The sequence below is a fragment of the Podarcis gaigeae genome (assembly GCF_964106915.1).
Source record: "Podarcis gaigeae genome assembly, chromosome: 13".
Taxonomy (NCBI): Eukaryota; Metazoa; Chordata; class Lepidosauria; order Squamata; family Lacertidae; genus Podarcis; species Podarcis gaigeae.
Window position 1 is genome coordinate 16,589,716 of NC_139689.1, and position 18,187 is coordinate 16,607,902.

Below are 18,187 nucleotides of genomic sequence, written 5' to 3' on the forward strand. Positions count from 1 at the left end.
GGAGGCATACTATGTTTAGGGCACCGTTTCCAGCCCCTTCCCCTTTTCGGGGTGAGCATAGTGGATCCTAAAAGGGGCTGCTCAGTCATGGATACAGCTGCTGAGCTGCTCAACTGCCTCATTCCTTGAGTCAGAATGACTGAATCTGTATCCACCGCCCATGTGTCAGTTCATGACTAGGGGCTTCACATTCCTGCCCCCGTGGCCATTTAGTGATCGCCATGGGGGGACGGTTTGGGGGGGTTGGGTTGGGTTTTTGGAAGATGCCTGTGCGTGAATTTGTTTTATGTGTGTAGATCAGTGCACGCTGACCAACGCACAGCCTTCGCAGTAGGGCTCTGTTCTGATGGCATGAGTAGTCACGACGAACTGGTGGATCCTATCTGCTGCAGCCTTCATCCGCCTTCAGAGCCGTTGTAACACACTGCTTGTTATCACCTGCCTGTTCTGCCGTTGGGGACTTCTTGGATCATTCTTTGTCTAGCTCCTTCCCTGTTATGTACTAAGCTTGGATCCTAGAACAATAGGCAAGTAGGATCCTAGAATGCAAGAACTGATTGGCTTGCAGGAAAAGACCAATCAGGCTCCAGGAGGGAAGCAGAATCAGCCAGTCAAACGGGACTCATTGTGTAAATAATGTATATAAAAGCCTCAGGTTTGGGGGGAAATTCAGTCACTGTTTTACAAGCTGCAATAAAGAGCATGAAATCACTACAGGACTCTGAGCATATTTAATTTTCTTTTACCAGGCTGTGCCCCTGGCCATGATGTGTGATTTGACGGTGAGTTTGGGTTGGCCCAATGGAAAATGCGTGAGGATCCATGAGGATCCATGCTTCGAAACCACGTTTTTGGGCCACGGTATGGCCAGGAACCCATGGATCCGAGTTTTTTTTGCGGTGCAAGCTGTGCCCCATGGCATGAAGTGTGATTTGACAGTGATTTAGGGGTGGCCCAGTGCAAAAGTGTGAGGATCCAGCAGGATCCGTGCTTCAAAACCACGTTTTGGGGCCACGGTGTTGCCAGGAAGCCGTGGAGCCGAGTTTTTTGTGGTGCAGGCTGTGCCCCTGGCTATGACGTGTGATCTGACGGTGAATTTGGGTTGGCCCAATGCGAAAAGTGTGAGGATCCATGAGGATCCGTGATTCAAAACCATGTTTTTGGACCACGGAGTGGCCAGGAAGCCGTGGATCCGTGATTTTCGTGGTGCAGGCTGTGCCCCTGCACATGATGTGCGATTTAACGGGCCGTTTGGGTTGGCCCAATGTGAAAAGTGTGAGGATCCATGAGGATCCGTGCTTCAAAACCATGGGCCGTGTTATGACCAGGAAGCTGTGGATCCTAGGTTTTTGTGGTGCAAGTTGTATCCCTCGACATCATGTGTGATTTGACGGTGAGTTCGGGCTGGCCCAATGCGAAAAGCGTAAGGATCCATGAGGATCCGTGTTTTGAAACCACATTTTTGGGCCATGGTGTTGCCAGGAAGCCGTGGATATGTGATTTTTTTGGTGGATGCTGTGCCCCTGGCCATGATGTGTGATTTGACGGTGAATTAGGGTTGGCCCACTGGAAAATGAGTGAGGATCCATGAGTATCCATGCTTTGAAACCACGTTTTTGGGCCACGGTATGGCCAGGAAGCCGTGCATCCGTGATTTTTGTGGTGCAGGCTGTGCCCCTGACCATGATGCTTGATCTGATGGTGAATTTGGGCTGATCTAGTGCAAAAAGTGTGAGGATCCATGAGGATCCGTGCTTCAAAACCACGTCTTTGGGCTGTGGTATGACCAGTAAGCTGTGGATCCTAGTTTTTTGTGGTGCAGGCTGTGCCCCCTGGCCATGATATATGATTTGACAGTGAGTTTGGGTTGGCCCAATGCGAAAAGCGTAAGGATCCATGAGGATCCGTGCTTCAAAACCAAGTATTTGGGCCATGGCGTTGCCAGATAACCGTGGATCCGAGTTTTTTGTAATGTAGGCTGTGCCCCTGGTTATGATATGTGATTTGGCGATGAGTTTCGGTTGGCCCAATGAAAAAAGCGTGAGGATCCGTGAGAATCCGACTTTAAAACCACGTTATTGGGCCGTGGCGTTGCCAGATAACCATGGATCCTAGTCTTTTGTGGTGCAGGCTGTGCCCCTGGACATGATGTGTGATTTGACGGTGAGTTTGTGGTGGCCCAATGCAAAAGGTGTTAGGATCCATGATGATCCGTCCTTCAAAACCATGTTTTTGGTCCATGGTGTTGCCAGGAAGCTGTGGATCTCAGTTTTTTGTGTTGCAGGTTGTGCCCCTGGACATGATGTGTGATTTGACTGTGATTTAGGTGTGGCCCAGTGCAAAAAGCGTGAGGATCCATGAGGATCCGTGCTTCAAAACCACGTTTTTGTGCCACGATATGGCCAGGAAGCCGTGGATCCGAGTTTTTTGTGGTGCAGGCTGTGCCCCTGGCCATGATGTGTGATTTGATGGTGAGTTTGGGCTGATCTAGTGCAAAAGTGTGAGGATCCATGAGGATCCGTGCTTCAAAACCACGTTTTTGGGCCAAGGTATGGCCAGGAAGCCGTCGATCCGTGATTTTTGTGGTGCAGGTTGTGCCCCTGGCTATGACGTGTCATCTGACGGTGAGTTTGGGTTGGCCCAATGCGAAAAGCGTGAGGATCCATGAGGATCCGTGATTCAAAACCACGTTTTTGGGCCATGGCATGGCCAGGCAGGCGTGGATCCGAGTTTTTTTGTGGTGGATGCTGTTCCCCTGGCCATGATGTTTGATCTGATGGTGACTTTGGGCTGGTCTTGTGCAAAAATCATGAGGATCCATGAGGATCCATGCTTCGGAACCACGTTTTTGGGCCACGGCATGGCCAGGAAGCCGTCGATCCGTGATTTTTGTGGTGCAGGTTGTGCCCCTGGCTATGACGTGTGATCTGACGGTGAGTTTGGGTTGGCCCAATGCGAAAAGCGTGAGGATCCATGAGGATCCGTGATTCAAAACCACGTTTTTGGGCCACGGCATGGCCAGGCAGGCGTGGATCCGAGTTTTTTGTGGTGCAGGTTGTGCCCCTGGCTATGATGTGTGATCTGACGGTGAGTTTGGGTTGGCCCAATGCGAAAAGCGTGAGGATCCATGCTTCGGAACCACGTTTTTGGGCCATGGCATGGCCAGGCAGGCGTGGATCCGAGTTTTTTGTGGTGCAGGATGTGCCCCTGGACATGATGTGTGATTTGACAGTGAGTTTGGGCTGATCTAGTGCAAAAAGCGTGAGGATCCATGAGGATCCGTGTTTCAAAACTACGTTTTTGGGCCACGGTATGGCCAGGCAGGCGTGGATCCGAGTTTTTTGTGGTGGATGCTGTGCCCCTGGCCATTATGTTTGATCTGATGGTGACTTTGGGCTGGTCTTGTGCAAAAATCATGAGGATCCATGAGGATCCCTACTTCGGAACCACGTTTTTGGGCCACGGCATGGCCAGGCAGGCGTGGATCCGAGTTTTTGTGGTGTAGGCTGTGCCCCTGGCTATGATATGTGATTTGACGGTGAGTTTGGGTTGGCCTAATGCGAAAAGCGTGAGGATCCATGAGGATCCGTGCTTCAAAACCACGTTTTTGGGCCACGGTATGGCCAGGAAGCCGTGGATCCGTGATTTTTGTGGTGGATGCTGTGCCCCTGGCCATGATGTTTGAACTGATGGTGACTTTGGGCTGGTCTTGTGCAAAAATCATGAGGATCCACGAGGATCTGTGTTTTTTAAACATGTTTTTGCGCCCCTGCGGCCCCACGAAATAGTGGATGCGTGATTTTTTTGATGCTGTCTACAGAGTAAGACATAGTCTACAGTATCATGGTGGTTTTATTTAATTTGAATGAAAAAATCATATGAATTCACGAGGATCCGTCTAGATCCGCCTTTTACCTTTTTCCCAAAAGGGCTAATGAACCTCAACCACCTTTATTCTACTGCCGCTTTAAACCACCGGAGTATCTCATTTCGCGGCAACTCGCCGAACTCGGGGCGAGGCAAAAGTTTCGCTCCCCTCCAGACCCCCCCCTCACGATCCTTAGTATCCACCGCTGCCAGGGCCAAAGCTAAATGGGTATCCAGAAAGCACTCTGGGCTGTGAGAGGTCCTCCGGGGGCTACGCCTCCACTCTGGGCTGCGAGCGATCCTCCGGGGGCTGCGCCTCCACTCTGGGCTGCGCCCGATCCTCGGGGGGCTGCGCGTCCTCTCTGGGCTGCGCCCGATCCTCGGGGAGCTGTGCGTCCTCTCTGGGCTGCGCCCGATCCTCGGGGGGCTGCGTGTCCTCTCTGGGCTGTGAGCGATCCTCGGTGGGCTGCGCCTCCTCTCTGGGCTGCGCCCGATCCTCGGGGGGCTGCGTGTCCTCTCTGGGCTGTGCGTCCTCTCTGGGGTGCGCGTCCTGTCCCGGCTGCCTGCGCCGGCGGCACCTTCTTCCCCTGGCCCTTGCAAGGCATCCTGAGCCCTGGAGGAGGAAGGACAAGAAGGGAGCTGGAGCGGAACCGGCTGACCCAGGGCCCTCAGGGGAGCGGAGGAAGATCCGCCGACGGCTGCCCCGAACCGGGTGGCATTGGCCACTCAGACGAATCAAGCGGGGCCGGGAAGCTGCCGGCAACTCCCTTTCAAAGGAGGAGGAAAATCTTCCTCTGCTAAATCAGGAAAGGAAACACCCGGGGGGGTGGGTATGCGGAGGGGGGCTCTCCTGGGCTCAGGGGAGTCGAAAAGGGGTGGACCCCAGGCAAGAAGGGGCTTTACCTGCTGGCTGCGCTGGAGGGTCCTTCGCAGCCCCCGGTGTAGCTGTAGGGCAGCAGGTAGCCTCCTCGGAGGCCCCGCGATCTCCCCCCCCCCCGAAAAAAAGAGTTCAGCAACTTTTGTCACTGCCCGTTGCCACTGTCTCTTGAGAGTTGGACGTGCCTGCTATAAATAAAATAACACAAGCCAAAACAAAATCCATCCTGTAGATTTAAGTATCTGTCCACAGTCGCCTACTTGTTATCAGAGGCCCCGAATCCACATTCCTTTGCAAGAAAATATGAAATAAAGTCAAACTATTTTTCCAGGCAAAAATAATAATAAAAAAATCAAGGGGGGCGGAGTTTGACAAGAAATTTTCCGCACCAGATACCACCTGACCTTGCCGCGCCTGCTTCTTCCTGGTGCCAAGTTGTGCAGGCAAACCCTCCAACATTTCTCTGATGAAAATAGGGGAACAACAACAATTACAACAACGTTATTATTTATACCCCGGCCATCAGACCAGGTTGCCCCAGCCACTCTGAGTGGCTTCCAACATATATAAAAACATAATAAAACCTTAAACTTTAATAAAGACTTCCCTATGGAGGGCTGCCTTTAGGTTTCTTCTAAAGGTCCCTTAGTTACTTATATCTCCTTGGTTTGGGGGTAGCAAAACTCCAGTGTGGTGTAGTGGTTAAGAGTGGTAGTCTCGTAATCTGGTGATCCGGGTTCGATTCCCCCGCTCCTCCACATGCAGCTGCTGGGTGACCTTGGGCCAGTCACACTTCTTTGAAGTCTCTCAGCCCCACTCACCCCACAGAGTGTTTGTTGTGGGGGAGGAAGGGAAAGGAGAATGTTAGCCGCTTTGAGACTCCTTAAAGGGAGTGAAAGGCGGGATATCAAATCCAAACTCTTCTTCCATACCCGCCAATATTTCTCCGATGAAAATAGAAAAGCGGGACATGCCAGGATCAAATCAGTAACCTGTAAATCCGGGACTGTCCTTTGAAAATAGGGATACTTGGCGGGTTTGCAGCACACGGCTCTTGCAGGAGCGAAATTCTGGAGAGATAGGGCTGGGGGGACTGAGCAGGTTTGTAAGAAATAAAGAGAAAAGCCATGCGAACAGCCAGGCGCTGGTCTGTTCTCGTAAACATCACAGAAATCACACACGCAGGCAACCCCTCGTCCCTTTTCTATAAACCTAAGGCGCGAGACTTTCATATATTCCGCTCGAGTTTTCTGATAGACTGACAGAGCGAACCTCGGGCCCGCCGCTTAATCTCTTTTTCTCCCACGTTAGAGGCTTTTGACGCATGACAGGCAGAGATTCAACAGATGAAAGCTTTATGCACATATACACAAACACATTTATTTATTTATTTATTTATTATTTATACCCCGCCCATCTGGCTGACACCTGCCCCCCCCTTGGCTGCGCCCATTCTGGGAACCCAGACGAGCGCATGGAATCCGCCTTTGAACTTCCCCAGATGCGACTCCTGCAAGTCCCGTGGGGCGCCGAGCAGCAGGGGAGAAGGAGGCACTCGGGTCCCGTCCTTCCCCCGACAGTGCGGCGGAGCCCAGCAGGTGGCGCTAAAGGAACACGCTCTGATTCCAAGGCTTCCCTGGCCGTTCGCGTCGGCTCCGATTGGCCGCGCGGGCGGAAGGGGGCAGGTGCGGAGCTGCGGGCTCCAATTCTCATCTTGCTTTCGCTTTCCTCCCGTCTGAGGAAGCTCCTCTGCTCTAACAGCTTCCGCTTTCGCTTTCTGTCTTCCGGAAGGGAGGAGGCGGGGCTTGGGGGGACTTTTTGCGTCGGGCGCGGAAGCCTTGTCCTTCCTCTCCAGTGGAGAATTTCCCTCTTCTCTCCCGCCTGTGCCTTCGGCGCGCGGAAGCGCTCCTCGGGGCTCTCCTTCCCGGCCTCTGCCGAAGTGCTGCCCGGGGAACTGGCACTCCAGAGCCCGCCGAAGGCGCCCGGTGGCGTTTAGAATAGCCCGGTTGAGGGCCTTGAGGGAAGGTTCGGGTGGGAAGGATATCGCTGAATTCATCGTATAGCGGGTAGGCCCTGGAGGCAGTATTCAAATTGTCCTTCTCACGGTGTTTGCATAGAAGAACAGATTCAAAGCAGAGCCCCAGCTGCGGGTGTGTGTGGACCAGGAGTAAGATAGGAAGAGGATGGAGGCTCAGGCAGTAGGGAATTCTGCTTTGAACAGCTTAATGGATTCAGTAGTTGTTGTTGTTTAGTCATTTCTGACTCTTCATGACTCCATGGACCAGAGCACGCCAGTCTTCCACTGCCTCCCGCAGTTTGGTCAAACTCATGTTGGTAATTTCAAGAACATTATCCAACCATCTTGTCCTCTGTCGTCCCCTTCTCCTTGTGCCCTCCATCTTTCCCAACATCAGGGTCTTTTCCAGGGAGTCTTCTCTTCTCATGAGGTGGCCAAAGTATTGGAGCCTCAGCTTCAGGAACTGTCTTTTCAGTGAGCACTCAGGGCTGATTTCCTTAATTCAGTACTCCATGTTAAAAACACAGGAGTCCAAAGGTAAGGCATGAGATCATTTAATGCATGCAGCTGGATCCCCAGGGATAGATCTCTCCATTTCTGCAGCCTCAGCTCCATTCAAGGTCAGCAATAAGGAACCTGTTTTTGGCCTTCAATGCCTTGTAGAACTGATCCTTGCAATAGGGGTTCCAGCCAGGCACCAGCGTGTAGAGTTCCCTCATTTTTTCTTGGTTAGTTTCCCTCGAAGAGATTTTTTGGTACTGTTCTTCATCCAGGATTTGTCCGTGCAGCATATCCAGGACTGCTGCAACGTTGGTGGTCCGCTGGATCAGCTGTTCCCGGTGCTGTTCAATGAAATGGCAGTCAGAGGAGCTGGGTGGATGAGCATCTGTCACACAAAAGAAGAACAATTCACATTTAAAGGGGGGGGGGTTAGAAGATGCTGCAAGAGACTGACCTCTGGTCGGAGGTGATCCAGGACTTAACTTGCCTCCAAGAGCCTCTACTTCCGCAACAATTTTGCCCCTGGGACAGTAGTAATGGAAAGCTCATTGGTCTGTCAGCAGCCATGCAAAGGCAAGAGCTGCGTTGGTCTGCTGGCATCCTTGACCAGGATGTGAGATGCCTGGCTTCATATCTATCTCTGTGGTTATTTGCAAAATGACAATTACTAAAACAGTTAATACTAACTTACTGAGCTCCAGAAGGAGTTCACCAATATGGGCCACCCCAGCTTATCCACTGACACTATGTCAGTTACCAAGTGCAGAATAGGACTTTGCAGGTGGGCAGATTTGGGTGAGCCACACTTGTTACTTACATATGTTTTCAAAAACCACCTGTAAGACCATAAAATTCTACTGACTATCTGCCTTCTAAATCCATGACAATTTAGTATGCAAGAGACCTTTGTCCTTGGGAGAAGACCTGGTTACATGAGACCATCTTATAGATTCCTACTGACCTTGGACTGAGTGCAAAACAGAAGGCGTCAAGTCTTCTGAAAGGGGACATAAAAGAGGGAAGTTAGACAAACTATGATTGGGATGTCCTTATCAATCCTTCATCTCAAGCTTTGGTCAAATCATGGAGTCCTTCCTTGATCAAATGTTTAAAGGTGGCTAACCCAGAGTTACCCTGTCTGAAATTTGGCAATGTTAATCCCCTCATGTTTCCCAAGTTTCACCACCTATGTGAAATAACAAACAAACAAAAGGCTATAGCTCTTTTGGTTTCCGAATGCAGCAAATGACATTTTTGAAGATTTGTTTTTTCCTGGATTTCAATTCAGATCAGGACTCCATATTGGGTTGGGCCAGATCCATATTAATGTGAACTGAACCAGATCTGGATCACCAAAGTTGATCCTGAATCATATTTCAGTTGGGGCGTGTGTTGCATTGCCTTAGTATCAAATGCTTACTCTTTGCACCTATTGGGAAGAAGGATCGGATACAAACACAAACACAGGGGAAGTGAATAAACAATTAAAATAATTAAATAAAACTTACCTTGTGCTGCGGGCAGAACAGAAGAAGTCAACTCATCTGAAAGATAACAGAAAAAGGGAAATCAGAGGGGAAATGTGGCTGGAATGTCCTCCATTAGCCTGCTTCCCAATGGATGGTCCAACCTTTTGTCCTCTTTCAATCAATGCTCACCGTGTCTCACACAGGCCCTCCACACAAGTTCATCCTTCTTATTTATCAGGTTGAGCTCCAGTTCATCCTGCATGTGCTGAGCACACAGTTCAATGTACTGCTGTTTCATGTCTGCATTCAGGTAGTTTAACTTCAGTTCCTGTAAGAATGAGTGAAAGATGGACTTCTGTTGGTCCAGTGAGCAGGACTAAAACAATGGGTAGAAATTGCAAGGAGGTGGATTTTGGCAAAACCTTTCGGAAAACTTCCTCATGGTAACAGTTGTTACCATTGGGACAGTGCCTTGGGAGGTGGTGGCCCCAACGTCACTGGCATTATTTAATAAGAGGCTGCACAGTCATCTCCAAAGGGATTTAACAGGTATTTGCATCCTTCTTTGGAGAGCTTGCACTGGGTAGGGAGGTGGACTGTAGAGGCAGGTGGAAAAGATGACTCCCAAAGTTCCTTCCGACTCTATGATTCTATGTGCGAATGTTGCTTAACCCACAGCTTTCCACCCAGCCCTCCATTCAAGAGGGTAAGCAAATGGCTGAAGAGGTCTGAGCTGAGTTTCTCCTATTCTCATACCTCACAGGTTAGGTACCCTCCCAGCAAAACCTTTCACCCTCTTCGCACTGTACCTTCGGATAGATTGTGACACCATCTAACTTCTGCACAAAGAAGCAAGAGCCAATCTTAAGAGGTTTCATGGTCACAGGATTTTTTTGCATTTTTCGTGAATGGCACTTCACTTCATACTCATGGACAGCCTGGAACGAGCAAACAAAGTCACTTTTGAGACATGCAAAGAAGATGACAAACTGCTGGAGGATTTTCCAACAAACTGAACTGGCAGAGGTTCAGATATTCTCTGGGTAAACGCTTCCGAGACTAACAACATATAAGGAAACCTAGGTCACTTTGACACTCAATACTGAATCTTGGTCAATGGATTCCCTGTTTTTTCCCCACCATGGAATCCAAGAAACCACACATGCAGTTCCTAATTAACCCCCCACACAGGCACTGACCAAACCCTGACCTGCTTGGCCTCAGCAAGATGATGGCTTCATATGCCTTCAGACCAGATCCTTGCTCTGATCAACAGGATCAAGCTAATCATCTTGCAAATTTGTAGAACCTAGTAGAACTGGAGATTCCTGGTTACCTTTTTAAAGGAAGAGTCATTGGGGAGGAGGTAGAGGTGGAATATTGGAGCAGAGACTTCCAGCTTTTCATAGAGCAGGGCCACAGCGTGCACCTTTATCTTTTGCTTAAACCAAAACTTTTTGAAAACTGCTCCACAGGGAGATAACTTGGGGTTTTCCAACACAGCATGAAGTGGTCCCACTCTGTCTGGCTTCTGCAGACTCATCATCCTACCGACAAAATGTGCTATGAGGACTTGGGAACCCTTTTTACCTATCAGAGAAAGGAATGCAAATGAAACACAGTTTAATAGTAGTTAGCCTGCAGACCCACTGCCCTAAGGTAGGCACCTAGTTCTTACGACCTTTAGTTCACCCATTCCTGAAGACTCCAGAAGGTTCAAAATACTGTACACTGGAATGGTGATATGCTGTTTCAATTGATGGCTGGTCATCAATTTATCCAGCCTTTTTTTTTTTTTTTGCATAACTGGCTTGCTTTTTTTGATAGCCTGTGATAATAGATGCTGCTTTATGTCTAGCACAGATTGTCTCAAATGAGCATCTGCTCTCTGTTGCCCAGATTCCAATACCGTAAGACATGAACTGGCTCTACTGCAACAAGAAGTTCCTTAGCTGAGGCACTACAGCAAAAGTGGGTATCCTCAGTCTTGGGGGCCAGAGATGGTCCTCTAGACTTCTCTGCCAGCCCCTTAGAACTCTCCTTCCACTAATCAACAGTTTTGTCTGGATTGAGATTCACTGTCTGCACCTACAATGGATCTGGCGGTCCTTGGAATATAATAGCTGCAATTCAAACCACACAGCAGCATTTATTATCTGAATTGGTAGTAAGGAATGGGAACTAAAGTTCAAGGAGCATCTGCTCGTCTTCCCATAATGCAAATCAAGAGCAGTGATTTACCAAGGTGGAAACCAGAAAACATGGGCTATAGACAGCAGAGGTATTTTGTCCTTGGAAGAGTGTGTAAACGCTCAAGAGGTGCATACTCAAGTTAACATGAACTATTCAACTACCATTTATTATTTATTAGATGTGTATCCTGTCCTACCTCCCAAATGACTAATCTTTACCCATTTAAATGAATTGACCCATTTAGTCATTCCTTTCAGTGGGTTTACTCTGAGTAAATGTTAGTCAAATCCGACGTTTAATGCCTATTTATTGCCCTGCTATTCTCACAATCAAAATGGTTTAAGAGGGACAAGCATGTTACAAGTGGGGGAGAATAAGAGCTTAGGTTAGGAAGCCTACTTCTCCCTCTCATGCAGAATGCCATGATAGTCAATCCCATTTAGGATTCCTGTTACAATGGTTATGGAATCTTTCTCTTACCGTACCTGCAAGACACAAGAAGTGAGGGAGTTGAATAGCTGACACAGACTCGACTGGATCTGCTTGGATGTTGAGCAAAGGGCCGGCAACCATCAACTTCCATGCATCCCACCTGTTCAGGTGTTTAGGCCATGAGTCAAATTGGTATGTGATGGTCACAGCGCCCCTCACCTCAAATATGAGATCAGTATAACAGCAACGGAAAGAGCCAGGCTCAGTAAAGCATAACCTGAAAGCAAGCAAGAAAAAGTCAAATGGGGAAGGGGTGGAACACATTCCTTTGCTGTTAAGAGAAATCATAACTCGTGTCCTATGTGCTTGCTTGGTAAAACATATCATGTAGTAAAAGTTTAACACTGCCTGAAATTTGTGGTTATTCTTCCTTGGTTTTCCTGCATCTGATATAGTAGCTGACCCACAGCTTCCTTGAAATACAGTAGATCTTGGTCACTGCTACTGATCTACCACATAAATGTGCAGCTACAGATGTAAACTGGGTGTGCTTTAGAGAACACCAACGTTTATAATGATTGTGAGACCCACATGAGCCGGGTCTACAGAACATTCCCCAGAAGGTAGGCTGAAAAATGTGTGAGATAAATTACTCACTTGTAGGATGCATGATTCCCTTGTAAATCCAGAACAACCTCCGGGTTGATTTTTCCTGGAAGAGCCTTTAACAAAGCAGTAATGATTAGTATTGATGCCAATGCACCCCCCACCCAACCTCATCTGAAAATGAGAATGTCTTTCTTCCCCAAAATCCTCAACAGGCAGTTAAGTGTAGGAGACATTCCATGAAAGTGGGCTGAAATTGAAGAACTCCACTACAAGCTGAATGTACATTGATTAAAAAATGTTAAAGCACCAGAAAAAAGTGTGGATTTCAAATTGATAACATTCAGTGGACTGTCTGTAAAATGTGAATAGGACTGGTGATTCTACCCGAAACTGAAATCACAGTGTGATAGTACAGAAAGTCAATTGCAATTCTATTTACTTCCATTGCCAACTGTATGGAAACTGCTTTACCACTATATATTGACACACACACAAACCAACACCAACGGTTCTAAAAAGTGTGGAATGGATTATTACTAGAGCAGCCAAGTACAACATTTTCCTGTTGCTTAGAATGGACACACAGAGGAATGTGGCTCTAGACAGAGAGGACTTCCTGTCATACCTGCTCTGGAGCTTCCTGCCCCTGTGTGTGACCAGGTAAATGGGCATGACCCTAGCTGACCATGCAACCATCTCTCTCTTGGACTCTTGCTCTCCTGGCTCCCAGCCAGCACATGGCTCAACCTTCACATAGGATGGAGCCCAAAAGCCCACTGTAACCACAAGATAAAGCCTGCCTTCAGATTACTGCTGTGAACTGAATGTGAGTAAAACTTTATTCTTATTTTTAAAGAAGACTGTGTTGTGTTATTATTTAAGTGGGAAATAAAGTGGAAACTTACCAACAACAATCCAGACTGGACAAGGCAGACTGGATTGCTTAATTAAATGATTCTAACGAATCATCAACTTACTTCCAATAAGGTGCAAAGGGATCCCCCCCCCTGCTGTTTTCTCACTAGCGTGAGGAGGGATAATATCAAAACTATATATCCTCTCCTACCTTCCTTAACATTCCCACAAACAGATTACTTTCCACAGTAAACTTGAATTTCAAGTTTGGTAGATTCACCTTGAAAGTATCCATGTATTCCTCATTCCTGTGGGTGGTAATGCAAATCAGATTGAGTTCAGTCCCTTACCTTACTGGGACACCTGCTACACGGGACACTTCCCCCCAAATCTGCAGTCTCATCTGTCTGACTACTGCTTTCTTCTTCTAAAAACTGGGGTTTTTTCTCACCGCAACACCGAGTGGGCAGGAATCTGGATTGAAATTTGATTCCACTCTGTAAAATAAGGACAATTATTTATAATCCCACATAGCTGTACTGTGAACGAAGGAGAAATTTCATTGTCCTTGAGGATTAGGAAGAACCCTAAACCAAACTCACCTTGTGCTGCATTTTGTATGACCGCCTCTGTTTCCAATTGTCCATTTCTACGTGTTCCACAAATTGGTGACAAGTTTTCATCCCCATTTCCTTAGTTCTAATTGGCAATTTGTGACCTTTCTCACATTCTTCGAAAATGTGTTCTGGGTCCTTTTCAGGAATTTTCCATAGATGTTTCCTTCCCGTGTGGATCATCTCATCACTAGACATTGTGACATTTTGCAAATTACCTGTTGTAGAAACGTTTGTTTGCTTGTTTGTTTTTGTGGGATGTAAACACAGGAGCAGTCAATGACAACATTCCTAGAGTGTACGTGTTAGAACATGGGGAGGGATGTCTGTCTAGCAAGCAGGTAAACTTCCTGGGGACGGACTTCCTCCGCATGTGACCAGAGGTGGGTGTGGCCTCACCTGTGCAGGTAAATGATAAGAGCACAGGGCAGGCAGCCATCTCTCTCTCTTGCCTCTGCCATCTCTCTCTGCCATCTTCCTTTGATGAGGAAACATCTAAGGATGCTCTCTTGGCTCCCAGCCAAGAGAGGAGATAAGGACTATCTTGCTACAAGATAGATTCTAAATGTATTTTACCTTTTTTAAGCCTGCCTACCTTCTGGGATCATATTGTGAACAGAACGTGAGTAAACTCTTTTATACTTTTATAAAGACTGTGTTGTGTCTTGTATTTTAAGAGGGAACAAAGGGGAAATTACCAGAGTAATTATTATAGAGGTTCTAGCGAACCTGTGCACACGTTACTGTTGCGAACTAAAAGGAGAATGTTTATAAACTCTGCTGATATTTTGGGAACTTGTTAGTACAAGTTGGATAAGGATATAATTAGTCAATATATCCTCTCCTGCACCCCAGAACATTCCCACAGTTTTGACATCAGCAGAAAAAGAACGAGAACCTCAACAGGGTATGAGAAGCTTCCCTATACTGGATCCTACCGCTTGGCTGCCTAATTTCTCAGGGCCAACTTTCAAGGTCAATTTACTCTCCAAGGCGGCAGATAGAGGCAAGTCTTTCCTAGCCCTGCTTGCCATTTCCCAAAAATAACTGTTGCAAAGGAAGGTTGAGTAAGAAAGTGTTCTTCAGAATAACGCATAGAAGCGAGATACAATATATTCGAAATTTCGTCCCTGCCGTTTAATGCCCATGTTGAGGTGATGCAATGGAATAATGAATGGGAGAAGGAGAGCAAAGCGGGGATATAGGAAGGGAGGCAGGGGATTCCCAAGTCGCCCCTCCAATTTTGTCGCCACGCGCTTGTACAGCTGGACCCCGGGAAGCAAACCCCCCCCTCTCCCGGCCAACGTTTCCATAGGAGATCCGGGCGAAGCAACGGCTCCCCTTCCCGAGATCCTTACCTTGCCTGCTGCGGAGGAGGCGCTTGTCCGCCTGGCGCCGGCCGTCGATGGTCCTCCGCGCCTCGGCCGCCACCTCCACGGCGCTGCTCTCGCAGGTGTGGCGGAGCAGCTCAACCGGGAACTTCTCCAGCTCTCCCTCCTCGGAGCGCGCCGGGGTGAGACTCAGGGGGCCACGGCTGGCGCCACGGAACAAGCGGAGACTTGGCGGCCGGGATGCTCTGCCGGAGCGGAAAGAATCCTCTTCAGAGAAGCACCCGTCCCCAGCGCAGCTCAGAAAACATTTCACCGACAGCATTTCCCCCCCCACCCAAAGGCCCTGCAAGAGCGGCTTCCTTCTCCTTAACGGGCTACTTCCACATCCCTCGGGCGGGGAAGCTCTGCGCGGGTTTCTGGCCTCTCCCAGCCGCCTTCCCTGTCCTCTTCAGTCGCTCGCCCCGTCGAAGTCCCGAGAGGCAGAGCCCCGCTTCAGACACCAGGGGACTCGACGGCGGTGACGGAGCCCGCGATTGCCGCGGCTCGCTCCTGCCCGACCCCTGCGCTTAAGCAGGTGCGCAGTCTCTGCCAGGACGCCGAAGCCTGCTGGAGGCTTTCTGCGACGTTTCGGTTTCTCTCCTTAGCACGCGACTTCCTCATCCCTTGCGCTGGGATCTTGAGACTCTCGCCTTCTCCGCCTACCGCCCCCAATCGCCTGGGGAACCAGAGGAGCATTTTCACTTCAGACACCAGCAGACTCGACGGCGGGGACGAGATGGCCTGAAGGACTTTTTCTTCCCGCTGCTCTCTCTTTTCCGCCCCCGCCCAGCCGTGCGCTTCGGCAGGCGCGCAAGTTGCGCGGCTTCGGAAGGGCTCCGAGGGGAAGGACTCTGAAGTCTGTTTAAGCTTTTCTGAGAGAGGTTTTTCCTACATTGTGGTAGAAGGGAAGGGGTTTCTTGTCCCCGGGATCCAAAGCTGGGAGGAGGCCGGGGGAAAGCGGGAGGAAGGGACGGGACGCAGCAGGTGGTTGAGCAACCGCAGCGCGATGCACGTGGGGAGGGGAACCCACACCGTGCTGATATATGAATTTTCAGCCTCACAGAGGTTCATTTGAAAATAAGAAATATAACCATTAGTGTCATCCGCCCAGAGATTCAGGCATCTTTTGTGCCAACTTTTAAACCTCTGCTGAAAACTGTTCTATTCTGACTGGCCTATGCAGGAAATAACGGTAATTATCCTTCCATAATGGTCAAGTGATGTCTGGTTTAAACTTTTTTTTTTTTTGCATAGTTTTGCTGCTGTAAACCACTTTGCCATATTGTGTATTAATCAGGGGTCAGGAAACTTTCAGCAGGGGGCCAGTTCACTGTCCCTCAGACCTTGTGGTGGGCTGGACTATATATTTTTTTTGGGGGGGGGGATGAACGAATTCCTATGTCCCACAAATAACCCAGAGATGGCTTTTAAATAAAAGGACACATTCTACTCATGTAACAACACGCTGATTCCTGGACTGTCTGTGGGCCGGATTTAGAAGGCGATTGGGCCAGATCCGGCCCCCAGGCCTTAGTTTGCCTACTCATGGTATTAATGGTATAGCAGTATACAAATACTTTTATAAATAAATGCATGAATCTGCTTCGCTCTCTTTTGGGGGCGATTTGGTGTGTGTGATTTGGTGTTGCCTTTTAGGATATGCATAAGTCCTACCAATATTAGCCGAGTTGTACACGAAAAAAGAACCAGGACCTCCTCACCCCTCTCCTTAATTCCAGAACTCTATTGAAGTAGTCAGGATGCCCTAATGTGCTCTCTTTGCATTTGACTTCCTGGCTATTTTGGGAGGTTGCTGATCCCCATTTCCTCCCATTAACATTTAGTTAAACAAGACATGTGATGGGAAGTCATCCTCCATGGAGGGGAGAGGAAGAAGGATGGTTAGGAGTTGGGGCAACCTATTCTCTGCACCAGGTAAATTATCAGTACAGTGGTACCTCGAGTTACAAATGCCTCAGGTTACAAACGCTTCAGGTTACAAGCTCCACTAACCTGGAAGAGTTACCTTGAGTTGAGAACTTTGCCCCAGGATGAGAACGGAAATCGTGTGCCAGCGGCGCAGCATCAGCAATGTATTCTATTAATGTATTCATTAATAGGGAATCCACAGAGTAACTTCTTTGATACACTTTCTGTAAGACCGCAGGACCTCTTTCTCATGTCTCTCACTGCCTCAAAAAAACCAGATTTGTTACAAAAGGTTTTTTCCCCCCTGCCTAATTTTGCACTTCCTCAAATGATTCTCAGAAGTCTCAAAAGCCACAGATTCAGAAGGAAAGCAACAAAACGTTAGTTTCTGAGACCTGAATATTATCCCTTGGGAGCTGTATATTGGCGTCTTCATCTCAGTACAGACGCTGTATTGTGTGAAAGTTAAAACGGCTAAATAAATAAACAAACAAAAAATAAAAGTGGGGGGGGGCATTTATCTCAATTTGTTTGCAGGGAAATTAGATGGCAGCATTTGCTCTGATTCATTTGCAGGAAGGCTAGATGTTGCTTCAAAGTAAGTGCTGTCTAACATTTCCCACCACATTTTTCTGTCAGTTTCCTTTTGGGAAAGTGAAAATGTTGCACAACAGCTTCAAATCTGCTTTAATTGCGCAAACTGAATTTGCTCATGTGTGGTTGGAATCCCCATTCAAAAATACCGGCTGTCTTGGAGTGTCCTATGATGCTGTTTGGGAATATCCCTTCTCCTGGCACAGTCATGCACTTAAAAATGCTGATTTTTGCAGCATGTGGTTTCTGCAGGACTGGAGAGAGAGACGTTCTGGTGGGATGAAGCGGGAGGAAAAAACAAATTAAAGGCAGCTGAGCCGGGTGATATATTAAAACGACATCAGAATCATCTGGTTAACTCGGTCACAACTCCACAGGTTGAAAGGTAGAGTGATACACCATTGTTTGCATTAGTAGCAAATCAGTAACAGAATATTCCAGCATGCCTGCATTTAGCTGTATATGGTGTGACAATTGCCCTTCCCTTCCTAATGCTGGCAGTAGGAGCACATTCAGTGCGTAAAACTTCAGACTAGGCTGATTGGGGAAGGTCCATGACTCAATGGAAGAGCGCTTGCTTTTATGCAAAAAGACCCAAGGTTCAATCCCGTGTGGTCTCCAGGTAGCGCTGGGAAGACCCTTGTCCCAGACCCTGAAGAGTCACTGTCAGTGTCATTAATACTGAGCCAGGTGGACCAACTGACATGAGGCAGCTTCCAGTATTCCTGTGCTCTCAGATAGGTCCAGCAATCCAACCTGGCCTGTATAGATAGGGACTAGGGTTGGCAACGCGTGCAGGCTTGAAGTTTCAGATCCCTAAGCGTGCCCTTATTTTCAAAGTTTCTTCCTCATTGAGAGGA

The 18,187-nt window shown here is 48.3% G+C and overlaps 1 protein-coding gene across 2 annotated transcripts in view; it reads right to left on the reverse strand.

Moving 5' to 3' along the window:
• Positions 1 to 15,348, reverse strand: part of LOC310829199 (caspase recruitment domain-containing protein 8-like) — a 42,507-nt gene extending 27,159 nt beyond the window's left edge. The window contains exons 1-11 of one of the 2 annotated variants that reach the window (XM_083707424.1): positions 14,793 to 15,348; positions 13,423 to 13,652; positions 13,171 to 13,317; positions 12,014 to 12,078; positions 11,410 to 11,633; positions 10,068 to 10,321; positions 9,541 to 9,669; positions 8,921 to 9,059; positions 8,771 to 8,806; positions 8,224 to 8,259; positions 6,572 to 7,647 (exon numbers count right to left, since the gene is read on the reverse strand). In XM_083707424.1, coding sequence (XP_083563550.1) covers positions 7,367 to 7,647; positions 8,224 to 8,259; positions 8,771 to 8,806; positions 8,921 to 9,059; positions 9,541 to 9,669; positions 10,068 to 10,321; positions 11,410 to 11,633; positions 12,014 to 12,078; positions 13,171 to 13,317; positions 13,423 to 13,652; positions 14,793 to 15,087 — 1,836 coding nt within the window. In that variant the 5' untranslated portion in view covers positions 15,088 to 15,348 and the 3' untranslated portion in view covers positions 6,572 to 7,366. Of the gene's footprint in view, positions 1 to 6,571; positions 7,648 to 8,223; positions 8,260 to 8,770; positions 8,807 to 8,920; positions 9,060 to 9,540; positions 9,670 to 10,067; positions 10,322 to 11,409; positions 11,634 to 12,013; positions 12,079 to 13,170; positions 13,318 to 13,422; positions 13,653 to 14,792 lie in introns of those variants that run through there. The other variant, XM_083707425.1, reaches the window with a different exon arrangement.
• Positions 15,349 to 18,187: the final 2,839 nt, after the last annotated feature.